This window comes from Mastigoproctus giganteus, chromosome 2 (assembly GCF_048544385.1).
Source record: "Mastigoproctus giganteus isolate SK-2022 chromosome 2, ASM4854438v1, whole genome shotgun sequence".
Lineage (NCBI taxonomy): Eukaryota > Metazoa > Arthropoda > Arachnida > Uropygi > Thelyphonidae > Mastigoproctus > Mastigoproctus giganteus.
This window is the reverse complement of record NC_143576.1, coordinates 226935255-226957491: the sequence shown is the minus strand read 5'-3', so window position 1 is coordinate 226957491 and position 22237 is coordinate 226935255. Positions and strand designations below refer to the sequence as shown.

The window sequence follows — 22237 nt, the reverse complement described above, 5'->3', positions numbered from 1 at the left end:
AAGCAAATGTATGAGCTTATGCAGCATCAGCCAAAAAAAAAAAAAATCACACCATTCCCTCCAAATGCCTGTCCAGTTCCTCCTTAAATTTATTGAACCTATCAACTTCCACAATGACAGATGGAAGTTTGTTCCAGCAATTAACCACCCGCTGGCTAAAGGCAAATTTCCGCACATCTAATCTACATCTGTCTTTTCTTAATTTGAATTAATGCCCCCTTAGGTTCGTAATCTGAACAAGTGGAAGGATCCCATCAGAATTCAGCGTGCTGAACCCATTCAAGGCCTTATACACCTCAATCAGATCACCACGCAGGTGCCTAGTCTCCAGCCACTGCAATTTGCAGAACTTAAGCCTCTCTTGATAAGAGGATCCCTTCATTCCCCTCACCAATCTTGTTGCCCTTCTCTGTACACACTCAAGTAAATCTACATCCTTCCTAAAATGAGGCCTCCAGACCTGTACGCAGTACTCAAGGCATGGCCTGACCATTGCCTTATACAGAGGGATAATCACCTCCTTTTCCCTGCTAGCAAAATTCCTATATATCATTGACAAAACCCCATGACCTGCCCTGGCAGCCTGTCTGCATTGCTCAGAAAACTTCATATCTGCCTGCACAATTACTCCCAGGTCTTTTTCATTTTCTACCACCTTAAGTGTAGTACCACACAGTTGGTACGTTTCTCTGGGGTTACTTCTACCCATATGCAGTACTTTGCATTTGTCAAGGTTAAACTTCAGTTGCCACTTCTTAGCCCATCTGCCCAAATTATCTAGATCCTGTTGCAGTAGCACACTGCCATTACTGTCATTAACAACCCTGCCAACCTTTGTATCATCTGCAAACTTCGACACTAAGCCTGATATACCTTCATCAATATCATTGATAAATATACAAAACAACAGTGGACCTAACACCGAACCCGGTGGGACTCCACTAATAACATTAGTCCAAGAAGAGCAGCACCCATTGATTACCACCCTCTGTCTTCTCCCACTTGACCATCCTTTTATCCATTGTAGCAACTCACCCTTAATACCATTCTGCTCCAATTTGTACAATAGTCTTCCATGCGCAACAGTATCAAAAGCTTTCCTGAAATCCAAATATATGATATCAAAATTATTTTTTGCATCCAGTTCCTTTGTAACCACATCATAATATCCTATCAAATTTGTCAGACAAGACTTTCCCTTAACAAACCCATGCTGTGTCTGAATTATTGCTGCAGTCTTGTCTAGATGATCCTGCAATGCATCTTTAACCAGCGACTCCATTATTTTACCAGGAACAGAAGTTAAACTAACTGGTCTGTAATTACTCGTGTCACCCTTCGATCCCCCTTTGTGAATTGGGGATACATTTGCACATCTCCAGTCCATGGGAACCTCCCCTGAGTCCAAGGATGCTCTCATAATTATGGCTAAAGGTTTGCTTAGTTGCTTTGCCGCCTCCTTTAATATAACTGGATAGATCCCATCCACCCCAGGTGCTTTTCTTATGTTTAACTTCAACAGTTTCTCTTCCACTTTGCTCTCAGTTATTACAAAATCATTAAGTATCCTGCTACAATTTGATAACCTTCTGCCATTTTCAAACCTTAATAATTCGTCACGTGTGAATGTAGATGCAAAATACTCATTCAGTTTGTTTGTTATCTGAGCAGGATCATCAACAGTCGAACCATCGATGTCAAGTGGACCAATCAGATTCATCCCCTTCCTTTTAGAGTTTATATAAGTAAAGAAATCCTTGCTGTTTTTCTTAGCATCTTTTGCCAAGAATTTCTCGTAATCTGCCTTCACCTGCCTAACCTCCTTTGTAACTTGGTTACAGATCAACTTGTAGCTATCATAGGCTTCTGTGTCACGTGTTAATTTGTATGCATCTCATGCATTTTTCTTCTCTGTTACGAGTCTCATTAGTTCATTTGACAACCATTTAGGCCTAAACCTTGAACAATATTTCTTAATAGGTATGAAACTTTTAGTAGCATCCACGATTAATTCCTTGAGTGCTTCCCACTTAGAATTTACTGTTGGTAACATCATCAGTTGATTCCACTGTACAGAATTTAAAAACTGTCGGAGATCACTGTACTCGCCTTTACGGAAGCAAAAACCCTTTCCTTTACCCCTGATGGTAATTAACTACAATACAGATATATGTTACATTGTAATTATGGTCATAATAATGACGTTTACACCAAGTTACAGTTTATATTATATTAAATTGTCATGCAGTGATAACTATGAAACAGATTAATTTATTAGAAATAATATACAATATAGATTAGTCGGAATAACATTTGTTGTTGTTTGTAGTTTTGTGGTGCAAAAGCTGCTTCAGTTATATTGCACCTTGGAATTACCTTTTCAGCAGTACCTTGTTCTATATTTTTCATGCATGGGCTCTGGGGAGTACGTACATAGATCTGTGTTTTGAAGGTGGCTTCAAACAATACACTTCAAAAAAAAAAAAAAAAAAATCATCTTACCTCCAGAGTAAAAGTTGTAGGTCTTAAAGGAAATTGATATGCTGATTCTAAAAATGTCTATATCATGTCTGTCTATATCGTATCGAGCACATACTGATTGATTGTTCAAAGTTTAGTAACTTAATGAACAACCGGTTGAAATTGGTTGTTCATTTTAAGGTTTTTTTTTTTATTTTTTTAAGTTCATTGAGTGTGTTATAGGCCTAATGACTGTAATGATTACAATGAACAACTTTAGAGAGAAATAAAGTGGGCTAGTAAATCAGAATGTCTTATTATGTTGGATTTTAACTTTCCAGATATTGACTGGAACTTGTGGAGTGGTCACTTGCACACTAGCAAAACTTTTATGAATTTATTGGATGACTGTTTCTATAGCAGCATTTTAGAGAGGCAACAAGAAAGCATTATTCTGATTATCAGCAGTGATTATTCATGCATTAAGAGTCTGCAGATAAAAGAGCTTCTAGTTGTCAGGGATCAGATTGTATTTATGTGGGATTTACTTAAATTTGTAACTACCAACAATGGTAAAGGGAAGGGTTTTTGCTTTCGTTTAGGAGACAACAGTGGTCTCAGACAGTTTTTAAATTCCATGCGGTGGAGCCAACTAATGATGTTATCAACAATAAATTCTAAATGGAAAGCATTCAGGGAAATAATCAGAGAAGCTACTAGGCTTTTCATGCCAACTAAGACATACTGTTCAAAGCTTAGACCTAAATGGATGTCAGATGAACTAATCATACACATTATTATTAGCCATATGGTGCAAGGAAGCCTGAGACTTATGCTACACCAAGCAAAAAAATAATTCTGAATTACCCTGAGAGAGAGAGAGAGAGAGAGAGAGAGAGAGAGAGAGAGAGAGAGAGAGAGAGAGAGAGAGAGAGAGAGAGAGAGAGAAATAGAAGGGGATCACCAAGAAAGAGAAGAATGATGATATCCAGCTCAGGACCCTGGGTGTGCCAAGCCCATACTCACCAGATATGAGCCCCTGGGATTTGATGGCAGAGAAGAAAAGTGTATGGGATGCATATAAATTTTTAGGTGATACAGAAGCCTGTGGAAGATATAAACTAGTCTTCAATCAAAGGAGGTTAGGCAAGCCAAGGCAGATTACAAGAATTTTTTGGTAAAGGATGCAAAGAAAAACAGCAAAGACTTCTTTACTTATGTAAACAACAGAAAGAAGCGGATGGATCGAATTGGTCCACTTGATATCAATTCTTTAACCATTGATGATCCTGCTCAGGTTGCAGACAAACTCAATAAGTGTCTTGCATTTATATTCACATGTGAGGAATTCTTTAGGGAAATGGATGCCAGAAGTTCATCAGGCTCTAACATCATTTAGCTCCCTGATTGCCTCTAACAGGGAGCTAAATGATTTTGTAATAACTGAAAGGAAAGTGGAAGAGAAATTGTTGAAGTTAAGCATATGAAAGGAAGGGGTGGATGGGATCTATCCACTTATATTATGGGAGGCAGCAAAAGAGGTAAGCAAACCCTTAGCCATAATTATGAGAGCATACTTGGATTCATGGCAAGTTCCCGAGGACTGGAGATGTGCAAATGTATTTCAAATTCATAAAGGGAGATCGAAGGGTGACATGAATAATTACAGACCTGTTAGTTTAACTTCTGTTCCAGGGATAATTATGGAGTTACTGGTGAAAGAAGTAATACAGGATCATCTAGATAGGAGTGCAGCTATATTTCAGTCACAACATAGGCTTGGTGAGAAGAAATCATGTCTTACCAATTTTTATTGGATACTATGATGCAGTAACAAAGGAATTGGATGCAAAAAATAATTTTGATATCAGATACTTGGATTTCAGAAAGTTTTCGATACTGTTGCACATAAAAGACTGCTGTACAAATTATAGCAGTGTGGCATCAAGGACAAGTTGTTACTCTGGATAAAGGGATAGTGGAGTGGGAGAAGACAGAGAATGGTAATCAATGGACACTACTCTTCATGGACTAATATTATTAGTGGAATCCTCCGGGTTCAATGTTAGGCCCATTGTTGTTTTCTGTATTTTTCAATGATATTGATGAAGGCTTAAATTTATCAATGATATTGATTAGGCTTAAATTTAAGTTTGCAGATGAGACAAAGGTTGGCAGGATGGTTAATGACAGTTATCAGGGTAAATTTGGCATATTGGCTTAGAAATGGCAATTGAAGTTTAACATTGACTAATGCAAGGTACTGCATATGGGTAGCAGTAATCCCAGAGTAACATACCAACTTTGTAAAAATTAAAACATACACAATGCTTTAAAATATTAATATGTTCTTATTTTGAACACCAGAGTATAATCAGGTTAGTGGAAAATGAAAAAGACCTGGGAGTAATTGTGCAGTAAGATATAAAGTTTTGTAATCAGTGCTGACAGGCTGCCAGGACAGCTCATGGGGTTTTGTCAATTATATACAGAAATTTTGCTAGCAGGGATAAGGAGGTGATTGTTCCATTGTAAAAGGCAATAAATGGGTACAGAGAAGGACAACAAGATTGGTGAGGGGAACAAAAGGGTGTTCTAAAGAAAGGCTTCAGTTCTGTAAATTGCAGCTTCTGGAGGCCAGGCACTTGTGAGGTGATCTGATTTAGGTGTTTAAGGCTTTGAATGGATTGAGAAGGCTCTTAGTGGGATGGAATTCTTTCTCTTGCTCAGGGTACAAACATGAGGGTGCATAAATTCAAATTGAGGCAGAATGGTTGCAAAATAGGTGTATGGTAGTTTGCCTTTAGCAAACAGGTGGTTGATTTCTGAAAAAAACTTCCATGTGTCGTGTCATTATGGAAGTGGATAGCTTGGATAAATTCAAAGAAGACCTAGACAAATTATTGGAGTAGGTGGATAGGTGAAATGGAATATATATATATTTTTTGGGTTTATGCTGTATAAGCTTACTTTTTTGCATCATTTGCTACTACTAATACTAATAATTTTTTTAATATATGAATTGTCTTAAAATTTTTTTCTATTATGTACTGTGATCTGTTATCCGTGTTTCCATCAAATTGTAGATATAGTTTATAATAGATAGCAGCAGAATTTAGCTTTGAAAATCAGAAGAGAAGATCATGTCTGTTGATTTTGGTTGTTTAATTTAAGCTTACCCAGAATTGAAGAATTTCCACATCTGAATTCCACAGAAACTGAAAAAATTCTATGGAATTTAGATCCAGAATTCAATGAAACTGAATCAATTAATATATAAGCAGATGTTAACGGATATTCTTGCATCAAAAAATAGTGATAGGTTTTATTTACTTTTTTTTTATTCTGATTTTATTTTTGACAATAATTTTACTCTGGTGTTCAAAATGAGAACATATTAATATTTTAAAGCATTGTGTATGTTTTAATTTTTACAAAATTCAAAATCAGAAAATAGCATTTCACAGAGCCTACCATTACAAAAATTCATTATAATTGTTCCTTGCACATGCAGCAAACTCATCTCTGTAAGAATTAAGGTGCTGTATACAGGGCTAGTTTTGAAGCATTTCATTATATTAGGATGTATTGAAAATTTTAATTCCATGTAACAAAAGTTAGTTTGGAGGGCTTGCTGTAGTCTTGGGTTTATGTATGCTGACAAAACTATGCATGTTTTGAGATCGTCCAACTTATCTGTGTTATGCTGACCGCAGAACGTTTTTGTGTTTTACTATCTGATCAACTTTTTGTTGTATCATTCATTGCATATGTGCATGTCCAGGACATGATTTCAATATTCATGTAAGGCATGGTTGAACATTGGTTCCTGATTATGCCTGTAAAATTTGATTTATATTTTCCCAGTAATATATACAAAAATGAACTTGAGAAACTAAAAACATGTTACTTAATCCTAAGGTAATTTTTATAATTCTAAGCTGATTCTTATTGTATTATACAGCAGATCACTTCCGTATTCTAATCCTTGGTAAGGTTATTATTACCTCAAACTGTCTAAAATAATATTATTTTTAGATACTGCCTGATTAAACTGCTGTCTGACCAACTTTTCTGTTGGCCAGACAGCAATTTTGACCAACAGAAACTATGCTTTATGTACATATTGGAATAATCTGACCAAAACATGCACGTCTTAAGATTATTCCAATATGTACGTAAAGCATAGTTGAATATGTTTTCCTGATTATTCCCATAAAATTTGACATATTTTGCCATTAATATAATACAAAAATGAACTTTTAGGATGAAGAACATGTTACTAACCTTAAGGTAATTTGTAATCATGCTTAACTGATATTCACTTTACTACATAGCAGATCCCTTGCCTCAAGTGATACATCTCCAAAAAATATGACCTTCAGAGATGCAGATAAGTCATATGGACAGCTGAAAAAATATCTCATGTTAATTGTTTGTTCTGGTAAACCAGCTGTGATAAAACAGTTGCAACATAGTTGTTAACTCCTCTGGTTACAGTGGCTCTGCTAATATAAACAGAATTTTATTATTATTATTATCAACATTATAAATTTTATTTTAGAGTTTTAAATTTAAATGCTTGTGTTAGAATTAAGCTAATATGCATGCAGAGCAAATAACTTAATAATGATTATTTTGTATTATCTTTCAGGAAATATTGTAAATGTGTCTAGTGTTACTGGATTAAGAGCAGTAAGTATTTGATATCTTTATATTTCCTTTCATTTAATTACATTATTTTAAATCAGTTTGATATCTTTATATTTCCTTTCATCACATCACATTATTTTACAGTTTGAATATAAAATAACTTCTGTGCTCTGGTGTGTAGCATCTTCAATCTAATTGGCATCCAGTAAAATCATTGTCATGTTAGGAATTGAACTGTTGTCACCATAGTCTGTGTTAGACCAGTCACAACAGCTGCTCAGTATTTATCTGCAGTGCATTATATCAGTATGTTATTGAATGAAGCAAATGAGATATTTATGTTGTTGCTATAATATTACAGTAGCAGTAACACATATCTCATTTAATGTGTTCTGCTGAATACTTTTCAGAAGTCGTACCACATCATGATAATGATTACTGAGCATGAAACTTGCATTTAATAATTTATAATGAAGGCAATGCCTTTCATTATGATTCCTTTCTCAGAACCTTAGAAGTTAAACAACAAATTAAAAAAAAAATGGATTCACTTACACAGTCATGATTGAGCTATCATACAGTTCTGTAGTAAAGCAAAGAGTTCTTCTGCTACACAAAGGAATAAAGAAATGAATAGTTCTGACTGTGTCAGATATGAACTGGACTGTAGATCTGAGAACATATCAATGTCCGGAGGGGAGAGAGGAGGGGAGGATTATTAATAACACTGCATGGTTCATTAATTTGATATAAGTTTTTCAAACATTAAACTCAGAAATATGATTTCAATCATTGAAAACATTACAATATATTACAATAACATTAATATATTCTTTGAATACACATTACTAGCATCATAACAGCTCAGTTTTTTCTACGAAAAAAAATTTACCAAATAGGCAGGTGGATCTTTCATTCAATGCTCCACCTGCTAAAAATCAAATCTGCTGTTCAGCTTTGGGAACTGTGGATCAATCACAGAAAAGATTTTACTACAGATGGCAGTATTGTATTTTCTGTTGTTTGTGAAAGAATGTTCCATGCAGAAAAAATTCCAACCCAATGAACATGCAAAAACATCATCACAAATTGTGGCCAGAAAATGAAAAAGCAAGGTAAAATCAAGATAAGTTGCTTTTAACTAAGCCCACATACATCAAAACATGAGAAAAGTGACTTTTCAGATTATTTATGTTTCATACTGGTAAGCAGCAATACCCCTTTCAATAAATTAAACAATCCACTTTTTAACTTAAATTTGAAAAAATATTCTATAAATCAAAACATTTTAGATGAATATATCTTAAGAAAGAATTATCTTAATGCTATTTATGATGATATTATTTGCAAAATCGTCAAGATATTGGAGAAAAGTGCATCAAGATCATATGGGAGAATATTTCCTACAGATGATGATGATTGGAAAGATGAGGATGATAACTGTGCATATGTGTACTTGAATAAGGATACTTTGATAAATAATCTAAGATTGTTTTATAACAAGAATCAAATTTGTATGCTGTTATTATTCTTATTGCAGTAAATACATATTTTGAATAAAGAACTTGTATTGCTCAAAAAAACATGGCAAAATATCAAGGAAGTCAGTTGGTACAATTTCTTCACTTATCTTTATTATTGCTGATAAAACTTTTCAATACATGAGAACTCTGGTGTAAGATGGGGTCAAAGAGCAAAGCTGTGGGATATGCATCTGAGCCAGGCTTTATTTTCTTATCACTCTGTGTACCATTCCAGCGTCAGAAAGAAGCTATTTTACATATATAGACAGAACCCAGTACTGCCCCAAATTTTCAATGGATTATGACACTGGTATTGATAACAACAATAAGAAGCTAGAGAAATCTCCAGAAAATTTTCATTACTATATAGTACAATAATATTATTGTCTTTTTCTGACATAGGTGGTGGTGGTTGGTGATTTGGTTTTTAGGAGCATTAGCAACTAAGGCCATATTGCTCCGGGATATGCGGTGGTCATTCCCTGACCTTTCCGCATCCTCCGTATTTGGTGGTGACGGGCTCGAACCCCGGTCTAATCAAGAAGCCTGTGCTGCGCACTGCTGCTCCTTCCCACCTGGCTACGGAGGCGCCCTTTCTGACATATGTCAAGGCACTAATTTATAGACAGTTACAGTGGAAATACATATGTTTGTTTTTTAATTGATTAAGGAGAAGTTACCAATAACTTAAAATATGGAAAACCTGAATAGGTTAACTATATCTGAGATTTGAATAAAGGATATATACATTATAAATTGTCAAATGTTTTAATACACTACCATTTTCCCTGTCCTTATGTGGTAGGAAAAAGTGAATGTGAGTTTGGGCGGGGGGGGGGTTAAAGGAGGAGATGGTGACTTTCTGCAGGGTGTTGGAAATGACTCTGTTGATTACTAGTGCAGGATATTGCTGTTAAAGGGTACCTTCTATCCTGCAAAGCTGCAGATCAAGTGTGTGGTGGCTGCAGTTCTGAAGGGCTCTCAGTATTAGCACCTCCCTGCTGGAGAGGTTGGACCTGCAGTTAAGGAATAGGATGGAATATATAGGTATTCCCAGTACATGCTGGTGATGAAATTGATTTTTATTTTTTTTTCACAAGTACATCCAAGACTAGAAAGGTGTTTGGAAGTTGTTGTTTTTTTGTAGGCTGTTGATGTATGGGTGGAAACTATCCAAAGACCCTGCTGTGGCCACAACGTCATTTATTAGCCACCCAACCAAACATATGTTTGGTTGGGTGGCTAATACCTCTGATTTTAGGTTGGCTATGAAAATCTTGGCAAGAAGTGTGAGGGGTTAGACCCTCTATGCTTAGTCAAACTAGAAATAGGCTTGGCTGCCCAAGAGATCAATCAGATCTAATATCTATTCTTTAGACAGTAACAGTAGGGTACCTTGTGCTTTATTGCTGGAGGATCTATCAAGACTGGCTTTGATATGTGTGAACATCAGTTTCAAAGCTTCCTGTCTCCTTGTTCTATGGAAATACATTTGAGCCTATTTGATCATAATTTTGTACAGGAAAGTTGCCAACCATTTTGCATATCTGCTTTGGTTATGATAAACTACTTATTGCTGACAATGGGATGGATTGAGCCCAGCTTTTGGGTGTTACAACTCCTAAAAATGGAAGGAGAGTTTCAGAGTTGTTAAGATTATAGTGCTTGTGAGTGGATTCATATACCTTGCCAGCTGCTTAGAGAGTTTTGATGACTTTCTTGGTTTTCCTTCTGAAACACTTGGCGAGATCACTCTGAAGGGGTTGATGGATATCAGTATTTTGGATAATGAATAATATTACAAAATAATGTCAATATTTTGTAGAAGTGCTTCTATTTTCTCTTTGTAGACTTCTTTGTTAAGGATGACAGCCTGCTTCTTTATCCTTGTCAGATTTTCTAATATGGATGTCATTACTGAGTTCCAGTTACCTGTGTTATAAAAAATGCCATTCATCTTCCACATTAGAAATTCCAGATAATCCTAATCAGAATTGGAAATGAATTATTTGGGCTCTCATGGTGTATACATGACTTCAAATATTCTCACACCCAGAAATTCACATAAAAGTTTTATGGCTATTTAACAAAGAAGGTGAAATTTCAAGGGGACTGTAAGCTTAAGAAGAAAAGAGAGAAAAAAAAAAAAAAACACGGCACTAAATTTAGTGAATATGGAGTATTGTGGACAACAGTGATGAAGTGCTTCACACAAAATTCTTAATTGAAAAGCAGCGAGTGTACAGGAGACAGTGTCATGATGCCAGCAACAATTCTCCGAAACTTACTTTTTTGGCTGTTTTCTCAAAACAGTATTGCATAATCACTGTTGAACTGTTTTGTAGTATTCCAGGTTTGACCATGCAGGACAAATTCATAATAGTCAAAATTATTGAACACAATCTTTTTCACATTTTAAAGAAATTTTCTTGGTTTTTTGGGCCTTAGAGAATATGGAGTCTTCCTTTGAGAGGACTGGGCTTTTGATTTTGGTTCACAGTCATACACCAATGGTTCATCACCAGTAATGGTGGAAGAAAGAAAGTGTAGGTGGTCAGCAGTAGCATGTTGATGAAGGTCTAATATGCAAGAACATGCTGCTCTCTGTGATCACTGAGGATGCAAGGCAAAATTGGCTGAAACACTTTGCATTTCAAATCTTGTGTTAAAATTAATTGACATGTCCTCTTAGGTATATCAGTGTCATTAGCAACTTTACAGATAGTTAAATGTTGATCATTCCTGATAAGATCATGAACTCGAGTGAGTGATTCTTTGGTTTTTGATGTTGCAGAGCTGTCAGAATGAGGATCAAAGAGGATCATCTTTGACAACTTTAAAGAGGGCTGCTTGTCTGTCAAAGAGGATGATCTTTGACAGACAAACAGCTCTCTTTAAATTTTGCAAACCACTGAAAAGTCTTGAAATGACACAGCATGATTTCTGAAAGCTGTTTTAACAGTTTGTGGGTTTATGTTGTGCTTTTCCTAATTTGAAATGAAATTTTATGCAAATTCACTGGTCAATAAAATCATTTTAAAATTGAAAAAAATACATAAAACATCTGTTCAATGCTCGTTAATTCAGACTGACTGCAAATGAATGGGTGATTCATGTGTGACTGTGTGTTATTAAATATAGTGACAGGTTTTAACTCATTATGATGCTGTAATTTCAGACTTTTTCTCTCCCCTCAACAAATTTTTTAATCACACTTGTATATTGTTTTAGATCATTATGAATTGAAATAACTGAATAGCATGTATTGTCTGTAAAGTATACAAATGCAGTTTTACCAATTCATTTGTAAATTTTCCAGTTTCCAGGCGTAGTGGCATACAATATGAGCAAAGCAGCAGTGGATCAACTAACCCGTACTGCAGCATTGGGTAATTGATTTAGTTTGTTATTTCTTTTTTTACAATTGGAAACTTGTAAAACATTTGCAAAAAAAAACCAATCATGATTAATGGACAGTTATTAAAAATGACCACTTTACAGCTGCATTTTTGTTCTTCTGTCTTTTTTCTTTTACCTGGCATTTTTATTTTTCTGTCCACAAACATTACTCTGATTTTACCAGCGTTTTACACTGGCAAAAGCAGAGTAATGAGTAAAAGCAGAGCATGTATAGGGTAGGCCACAAATGTTGCAATTTGAAGTGCATATAATTTTGTGGTAAAAAAAGATAAGGGTAAACTGCAGCCATTATCAATCCACTATAGGATGGAAGCCTCCTCAACAATTCATGCTGAGGGAAAATGGACCATAATCTGCCGTGCAGGTTGGCAGATTGACCATATTTAGCAGTTAGGGACTTGAACTCCGGTCTACTCAAAGGGTGTGTGCTGCTGCACTCCTGCTCCTGACCACTCGGCTACAGAGGCCGTCTTGATTTCAATTCCTTTATTTTTATTTTTAAGTTGAAGATTGGAATTTTAATTGGAATTAGATTAATTTACATGGATACCAGGGATTTATCAGAAAGAACTAAAATAGTGAATTTTTTTTTTAAATGGTTCCGTTTCATCTACTCAGTACAAATTCAAGAGAGAGTTGCATCATAAAGATGTATCTAGCTGTTTGGACAATAATGTGAGTCCTTGGAGATTTGAACAGAAGGTACAAAAATGTACTTTCTGTTCAAATAGAATTATATTTTCAGGAAACAAAGCCCTAAAACATAATCTCTACAGAAGTTGAAATCTGCATATTTTTGCATTCATATATGATTTATGCTCATACATGAATGCAAAAAGAGCGAAGAGTAAATTCAATAGGTTTCTTGCAAGATGAGAATACTTTGAATCGGGGATTCAAAGTGCTGTTATTTCAATTTTTCTGTTATCTAGAAAGTTTTATTTTTAATGTATTTAATGCAGAAATAATGTGGCCAAATGAGAAATTGAGAGATTCAGAATGCAATTTTATTAACCGTACATAAAAAAAAACATAAACATGTTGACAATCCATTATATTCTGCCATTAATACACTTCTGCTTATGCCCCATCCTATTTTCTTTATTATATCAAGTTTAATCTTTGCGAATAGCACAGTGATGTCATCACTGTTCTCCCCATACCAGGTGGAAAAGGCCTGGGTTCGAATCCTGTCAATAAAACGAGGAACTTTTATAGGCTTTTTTCACTCCGTGGCTGAGTTAGTGGGACTCAGGCGTAGATAGCAAGGTTCTCCCCCAGAAACTGGGGGTTTTTTTGTCCAGCAAATCAGGCAAATTGACCAGAGAACACACACAATTTACAGACATAATACACATGGGTATATAAATTAACATTCCAGCTGACCCTAATGTAATAGTTTGGATTATATCAAGTTTTGTCACTAAGCTTTAATGTTGTTCTTCTTTTCTTTCTCTGTAAGAGGTTTATTAACTTTAAGAGCCATAGTGAGGGGTTTTTAATTTAAAATAAATGTAAAACCGTGGTATAATCCATGATATCGGCACAGAATTCACTTTGAAAATGGCGAACTTAAACAAATACGATAACCACGTGACTTGTTTTCTTATTTCAGTTTTTTTCAGGTTAAAATGCTAACCAAATTAAACAAAGAGCATTCGGCAACTATCTTTACTATTGAAACCACATCAGTGCCAATGGGAATAGTGAAGCCTAGTTGAACCATTGTAAAGTAAGTGAGACAATGGTATAAGAGAAGTACCTGTCCGAAAAGCTTCTGAGGCTGAGAGAGTATAAAGCTCCAACCATTAGTAAGGTTAATGAGATCACCATTAGATTCAGGGATTATTTCCTTGGGCTGTAGAAGTGCCATTGTCTCCTCAGCCCATAATGGAGGAGCTAAAGAAGTGATGGGGAATTATAGACTGGTGGGTTTGACTTCTGTGGTTGGTAAAATTATGGATCTGTGGTTTAAGATGCAATACAGGACTATTTGGACAAGAATTATTCTAAATGGGTTTCAGCATGGTTTCATGAAGGGGAAATCTTGCCTAAAAAATTAGGTAAATTGCTATGATGAAGTTATAAAGCAGTTGTATGTAAAAAAAAAAAACCAGATTTTAGTGATTTTAGTACAACTTTTGATATATTCCTCATGAGAGATTTATTGTATAAATTAGGACAGGTTGGAATAACAGGAAAGATCCATCACTGAATTATTAGGAGTTGGTTGAAGGATGGGGAGGGAGAAGAGAGGTCATAAATAGACATTCTTCAGAGTATGCTGGATTAGCAAGTGGAGTTCCTCTTTGTCTTCCTAAATGATATTGATAAATGAATACAGCTGGGAAAGCTGTCACAAGTTTGCCCATAACAACTTAAAAGATAGGAATGTTGTTAAACAATCAGAACCAGGCTATGCTGATTCAAAAGTATTTGACTAACTGTTTGGTCTGAAAAATGGCAGCTAAAGTTTAACACTGCTAAATGCAAAATACTGCACTTGGAGAACAGAAACCCAGGAGTAGTTTACAGATTACAGTAGAGGAATTAAAGGATGTAGTGGAGGAGAAATATTTGGGGGTTATGATACAGAAAGACATGAAATTCAACATGAAGTGTAAGCAGGTGGAAAGAAGTCACATAGTGTTCTATTTTTGATTTATTGGAATTTTTCAAGTATTAATATTAGCCATACAGTGTAAGGAAGCTGCAGGCATTTGCTGCACCAGCCAAAAAAAGTAGATAAGAAAATACAAATTGTGCTTTTCTCCTCATGTAGGTAAACTAACCTTTGAATTTCTTCAAACTGTCATCCTCAACTACTTGTGGAGGCAGTTTGTTCCAATAATCAATAACTCGCTGGCAAAACGAAAATTTCCTGCAGTCTAGTCTAAACCCCTTCCCCTTTAATTTGAATTTATGGCCTCTAGTTCTGGAATTCTTTATAAGTGAACATTCTGGCTTCGTTCATTTTTCTAACCCTCTCAAAGCCTTATAAACCTCAATCAGCCCCCTCTAAGGTGCCTGCTTGCCAAGTTCTGGAACTTGGCAACCAGGCACCTTAATTGAAGTCTTTCCTCGTAACCACATAATTGATGTCTTTCCTTGTATGTTTGCCCTTTTGCCTATCTCACCCTGCGAGTTGCCCATCTTTTGCCTCTTTCATGATGCTCAGTGTCTCTTTTCAGATGAGGTCTCCATACTTGATACAGAATTCCAAATGTGGTCTTATTATGACATCCCTATCGCTATAGGATATTGTTTGATAAATCATCGATAAGACTGTGGACTTTCCTGACTGCCAGTTACACTGCTCAGAGTACTTCATATCTACCCATATCATAACTTCTAGATCCTCTTCTTCCTCTACAGTTTTTAATCTAACCCACCAAGTGTATAAATTAGTCTTTCAGCCACTTTTTATATAGCCAGATAAATACCATCAGTACCTCTGGTCTTATTGACTTTTAAGCTAAATAGTTATTTTCAAGCTCAGTAGTAATTTTCACGTTCATTTTGTTAGACTATTGTATAATATCAGTATCACACATCCTACAGAGCTCAGGTTTATTAGTACAGTATCTCCTACTCCAAAAGGGACTTTTTGATGTGAGGATTGATACAAAGTATTTATTTAGCTCACTTTGATGTCTACTGGAATATCTATGATTTTTCCATTTCCACTGAGCAAACTTCATGTCTGGTTTACTCTTTTCCTCTTCATACTTATATTTGTGAATAAAAATCATTGTCCCTCATTCTTGGCTCTCAGGGCTGCTGCTTTCTCCTCATACTCACACTTTGCCTGCGTAACCCCATTCTAGGTGAGCCATGTCATTAAAAAGGTTGAGAAAAGCTATCTTAGACAATATCACACTGAAATGAGTTTGAATTCAGTCCTTTAACAATTTTGTTTGACTTTTAATGTGGTCTTTTGAACATTTTATTCAAAACCTTCCTATTTCATTTGCTGTAACAGCCCTATTTTCTAGAATTACTCACATTGCTATTATTATACATTTCATGTCTTTACAAAATAATAACCCCTTTTTAAAATTGATCCCTTTCTTTTTTAAAAATGATCCTGAAATGCAGCTTTTGCCATTTTTGAGCCCTCCACGCCATCACATCCTTCTCTGTATGTGTATGACCAAAAATAATTCTCTACAACAAAAGTATTTTCTTGGACTATAATCATCACAGTATTAGCATGAAACCAACATACACAACCCTAGACCAAGCAACATTTGACAGCCTAAAACATACTTCATAACACTTAGTGGTAGTACTGTGAGCACTATTTTAATTCAAGGTACTTCATTTTGATGTATGCTGTATATTATTATTTGAGAATAGATATTTTGTTATTTTTCAGAACTGGCAGCTCAGCAGGTCAGAGTGAATGCAGTAAAGTAAGTTTTATGCTGTCCATAAATTATATATAATCATTAAGGCATGTCATTAAATAACCTTTAAATCCACAGGGTTAGTCACATTGTAGCACCCAGATATTTTATAAAAATATTTGCTTTAAATAGAAATTTAATGAAACATTGAGATTATAAGTGCTAATCATAAACATAATTTACATTTATCTCAATTAAATATGTAAATATAAGCACATTATATAATTTTCACACAGCCGCTTTTTAAAAATTAAACATAAAAGAAAATATGGCTTTAAAAATCACAGAACGAATATTCTTAATTATTTATATGACAGAAGGGAAAGAGGGGTTGTGTTTAATGGCCAAGTATATCTAGTAGATTAATACAGAATAAGTCGTCTTTATTTTCTTATATGGGAACATTAACTTCCTTCCTCATCAACTTTTCTAGTCCTGTCTCTCCACTTGTTCTTGCTTTGAACCAAATCCTCATCCACTCTACTTTCTTCCATACCCTTCCTCATTCTCTCTCTCTCTCCCACCATATTTTCTTTGATCTTCCTCTCCTTCATACCTCCCCTCCTCGACTGGCATATCTGTGATTGTATTCATTGTGGCCATTGCTTTATGTGGCCAATCCATCTCAGTCTGCTTTCCTGCAGCTTTTCTTCAATCAACCTGAGTCACACCTAGGCTCCATCTGATAAACTCATTTCTCATTCCTTGTAATATGACACATCCATCTCAGCATTCTCATCCCTGCTACGTGTAACCTCTCTTCCTCTTGTCTCTTTACTGGCCAACACTCCACTGCATATATCAATGGTGGTTTCACCACTATCTTTGAAGCCTTACTGGTGCTTCTACTTTACATCCTCATCCATTCCATTTCTTCACTTTGCTGTACAACTGACTCCAGATACCAAAATCTATTCGTCTATGTTACAGGCTGATCCTCTATTCCCACCACACTCTTCTTCATACACCTATTTGCACTAAAACTGCACTCCATGTACTCTGTCTTTATTCTGCTAATCTTCAAACCATTAGACTCTTGGAACCTTCTCTATTTTTTCAACTCTATACATCCCTGCTTTCTTTACCTATTGGTTAGTACAATATTATTGACAGATATCAGGCACTATGAGATTTCTTCTTTTTAACATTCAAAATCATGATAAACAGCTGTGGGCTTAATGCCATCTCCTGATGCAGGCCCACTCTTAAAGTTGACTAAGGTTCCAGAAGAAAAGTAAAATTGCCAGAAAACAATAAAAAACATTTATTCTGGAAAAGTTGGCAAGACTGTTAATATTGTTCTTCTCAAATAATGATTCATAAAGTACAAATTCTGCTTAGGAATCACTTTGAGACTAATTTATGACTCACATATAAGAATAATTGTCAAATATATAAAGAAGTCTAAAAGCCTCTTCATTACATTAATTTCTTCTCAGACCATTGTCATCATTTGTGAGCCATAAATCTGTATTTCCAATTTAATCACTTTTACTGCTTTTTCTTGTACACTTTTTTTTTTTTTTTTTTTTTTCACTTTTACTACTTTACATCACTTTTTCAATTTTACTCCTGATGTCAGGAGCTGCCATCCTCCACATGTGGAGGATGGAAGTTCCTGACAGCAGTAGTAAAGGGAATAAATGAGGGAAAAGAAAAATTCATTTAGAAGCACACTGCTCATAGAAATTAAAAAAAAATATATATGCAGTAGAAACACAGTGTCACTGTGATGAAGTTCAATTAGCACAAGAATAGCCAAGAAACAATTTGTGTTTACATAGTGTTCTACAAAGCTAGTCACAAAAACGTTGAGTTATCAAGAATGCATTAAATGCATTTCAAGTTAACAAGAATTTTACAGCATTATTCCTGTGGAGGTTTTATCAGTTGTATAAAACAGTTTTAGTGGTTGTTGGAGCTCGAAATATCAATAAATTTCACTTTATTGACATTAGAGTTATCTAAAGTCTACTGTAATAGCTTACTGCTTCTATTTAAAAATCTTTGAAACAATTTTTTAATTTAATCAATTTAAAATAATTTAAAACTACTTTTACATATGTTATCATTCAAAAATTTCTTTCCCCTTTTTTCAGTCATAATTTATGAATGAATATTTATCATTTTGTCCATTTTCTTTGATTTTTTTTTTTTTATTAGTCCTGGTGTTATAATTACTGAAGTACACAAAAGAGGTGGCATGTCTGATGAAAGCTATGAAGAGGTAAGAATTATTTATAGTTTTATGGTGATTTGAGGATAAGGTTCACATTAAATTGACTAATGAAAGGCAACACTTTCCTACATAAGTTTAAAACACAAAAATGTATTTTTTACTTGAGAAACAAATATATGCTGTTTCAAACTGCAGTATTTGGTTTCATCAACTCAGTGAAGGATGCCATACAAAGATTTTTTGCTGTTGCATTTATAAGTGTCTTGATCCTTCATATGTTTAAATACATTTTGTATTTTGGATATGGTGAAGAAGATAGTGGTCAATCAGTATTCACTTAACCAGCATATATACTGATTATGTCAGTAAATGTGGACATAACAGGAATGTCAGAATCATAGTGTCGTTCTGACATTCTGGATGCAGAATGTAAATATGATAAATAGAACGTATACAGGAAGGATAGATATTACAGAAGGAAAGGAAGGGTTTTGCTTTTAATTTCCAAGTACATCTAGCAGATTAATATATTGAATCAATTTGGAGTGACATGAGCATTGGAAAACAAAAACGAGAGTAGGAGTATGTTGTAGACCAGGTTAGTGTAATGAACATTTTTACAGACAAATAAGCAGGCCAGAAAATCAGAATGTCTTATTATGGGACAACTTTAATTTGACTGGAACTTGTACATTGGTCATTCACTTAGTGGTTGTACATTTCATTTCTGGATTTGCTGCGCGCGCGCACGCACGCACGCACGCGCGTGCACACACACACACACACACACACACACACACACACGTGTTTATGTTCTATATATATATACATACAGTGATACAGTGTTTTTTTTTGGGACGGTACGGCGTACCGGCATCTTTATTAACAGTGACGTGTGACATTTGGATGCAGTGAACTTCAAAATTTGTAACATTCCTTAAATTTTTTTCACATGTTTACATACTATTCAAATAAGCTTACAATTATTTAACTAAATTTGCATTTTTCACTGTCTACTGTTAAGATATTTTCTACATAAAACTGTATAACCATTGTTATAATTCTAAATTACTCAGTCGGATCTCTGTTTAACGAAGTCCTTTTATAGCGAATTATTTTGAATTCCCTTTGGAAGTAACATTTAAAATACTTTCCGTTGAACAAAGAAAATCTTCATATAGCGAACGGAGAGAATTAACTCGGTACACAATGTTTGCATTTCTGGCCCACAGGCAATTTAGACAATTAGTGCTGCTGCGTGCATTAAGAGAGCCAAAGGGATTACCATTCTACAACTTAGTGGTACCTGGTAAAACCTATCTGACCACCTGTCCCACATACGGAGAAATCGTGCCGGTCAACAGCGAGCAGATCAAGGGGTATTCCCAATGGGCTCTGGTTCACCTACTGCAGTGGTGTCCAAACTTTTCCTGTACAGGGGCCATATTAAAAAAAAAAATTCAAAGTTAGATTTCTTTATGCTGTGTTAGTTGATTTTCCAGGCGTGCCGTAGGTTGGACACCACTGTGAATCAATTGTAAGTGCCCCGTTCGAGAATTAGCAGAGAGCGATTTTCTTTTACCCCGAAAAATAATCATCTGTTGGAAGTGTCTTATTGACACTTTTCCGTGAATTTTCCCTATCTCTGTTTTTTTTGTTAGTTGTCGGCGCATCGGCTTCTGTGGCAATATTGCACCTCCCAAGGTTTTTGCATTTTCTACTCTGATCCAAGCCCGAGGCGGGATTTGAACCGCAACCTTTGGGTTGCCGGGCAGGCACTTTACCCACCAGCTAGTCCAGTCGGCCTATCTCTGTTTACATGATCACAGTACCTGAATATCCAAATGACACTGACATTTTGGACAGAAAAAAGAAAGAAAAGAATTCAAATTTAAGAACTAATGACAACATTGATGACAAGAGAAGGAAAACGAGGACAATGAATGTATTAAACCTTCTAAACATGAATTGTTGCCATTTGGTGAAATTGAAGTAAGAAAATTGTCAATTAGGTTACAGTTAAATGAAAGAGATACAATTCGTGGATTTGGGGAATACCTAATTGACAAATGGTTTCAGAAGAATTGAAGCATTTGATGGACGCGCTGAGTACGATACCAATTTCATCGAGTCAATGTGAACGAGGATTTTCACAAATGAATTGTTGCCATTTGGTGAAATTGAAGTTAGAAAATTGTCAGTTAGGTTACAGTTAAATGAAAGAGATACAATTCGTGGATTTAGGGAATACCTAATCGAAAAATGGTTTCAGAAGAATTGAAGCATTTGATGGACGCTCTGAGTATGATACCAGTTTCATTGAGTCAATGTGAATGAGGATTTTCACAAATGAATTGTTGCCATTTGGTGAAATTGAAGTTAGAAAATTGTCAGTTAGGTTACAGTTAAATGAAAGAGATACAATTCATAGATTTGGGGAATACCTAATTGAAAAATGGTTTCAGAAGAATTGAAGCATTTGATGGACGCTCTGAGTACGATACCAATTTCATCGAGTCAATGTGAATGAGGATTTTCACAAATGGATTTTCACAATTGCCAGCCCAACAAGAGCATTGAAAAATAGTTTCTTCACTACTGTATCTTAAAATTTTTGGCCTACCGCTTCTATCCAGCGAAATATGTCGATTCATGGCTCTTTCGGAAACGTCATTCAGCAACAGACACACAAAGAGAAAGAAAAGAAGTCAGCAGAGGGTGTCGGATCAGAACTTAATAAAAATTTGGAATATTATACAAAAACTTTATTATGAAATTATTTTTATTTATGTTATTTATTTTTACTTATTATTTTTAGGGTCCGTAGTCTAACGAAACACCCTTATAATATCACTCGGTTGTCTGTCTATCCATCCGCCTGTCACAGCATTGTATCTCTGGACCCACTCAACCTACTGACTCGAAATTTTGCATAGGTTTGTACATCATGTGGGCCACCATAATGCCATATTGATCGTTGTTGATAAAAATTTATCTGAGAAATGGAGGGGTGAAATGTGGGGGGAGACAAAAATGTCAACCTATATACACCATTGGAAAGAGCTCAACGAGTAAGTTTAAAATATAATTTTTAAATATTTTTTAAATTAAAAATGGCAGCGCCAGACAGGGAAATGTGACTAATTTCCGTCGCTAATGGAGCTAAAAATTTAAAAATCACATTAGCTATGCGTATTTGATTCTTATCAAGGGAAAACTATTCCGATTGAAATCTATCATTTACTTTTTTGTGTTAAAATTAAAAAAACAATTTTTTTATTGCACTTCGATAGCGCGCTTCTTTGTGCTAAGTAACTCCTTTTGGTGACAAAAAGGTTGCTAAATAGTTAGTTAATAATTCTATAAAGGCCATTTATAAATTTTGCGACGAGAAATATTTTTTTAAAATTTTCAAAGCTGGAGTTGTCCCAGCAAGTAGGTACTCAGAGAACCAGTATTGAGGCGGCGGTGGTGGGTAGGCACCTGCACGGAGCCTTGCACGGCCCTCATCTACCAGTCACTTCTCCCCCAAGAGTTTAATCGCTTCTCCCACCCATGTCATTCACAACAACTGGAAAGACTCAAATAGATAT

At 35.3% G+C, this 22237-nt stretch overlaps 1 protein-coding gene across 3 annotated transcripts in view; it reads left to right on the top strand.

The window, feature by feature from the left end:
- LOC150090203 (uncharacterized) overlaps window positions 1-22237 on the top strand; it is a 41752-nt gene that overhangs the window by 14039 nt on the left and 5476 nt on the right. For all 3 annotated transcript variants that reach the window (XM_090369013.1, XM_090369014.1, XM_090369015.1), the window contains exons 5-8: window positions 7115-7155; window positions 11956-12025; window positions 16435-16471; window positions 18629-18692. In XM_090369013.1, coding sequence (XP_090225139.1) covers window positions 7115-7155; window positions 11956-12025; window positions 16435-16471; window positions 18629-18692 — 212 coding nt within the window. The remainder of the gene's footprint in view (window positions 1-7114; window positions 7156-11955; window positions 12026-16434; window positions 16472-18628; window positions 18693-22237) is intronic.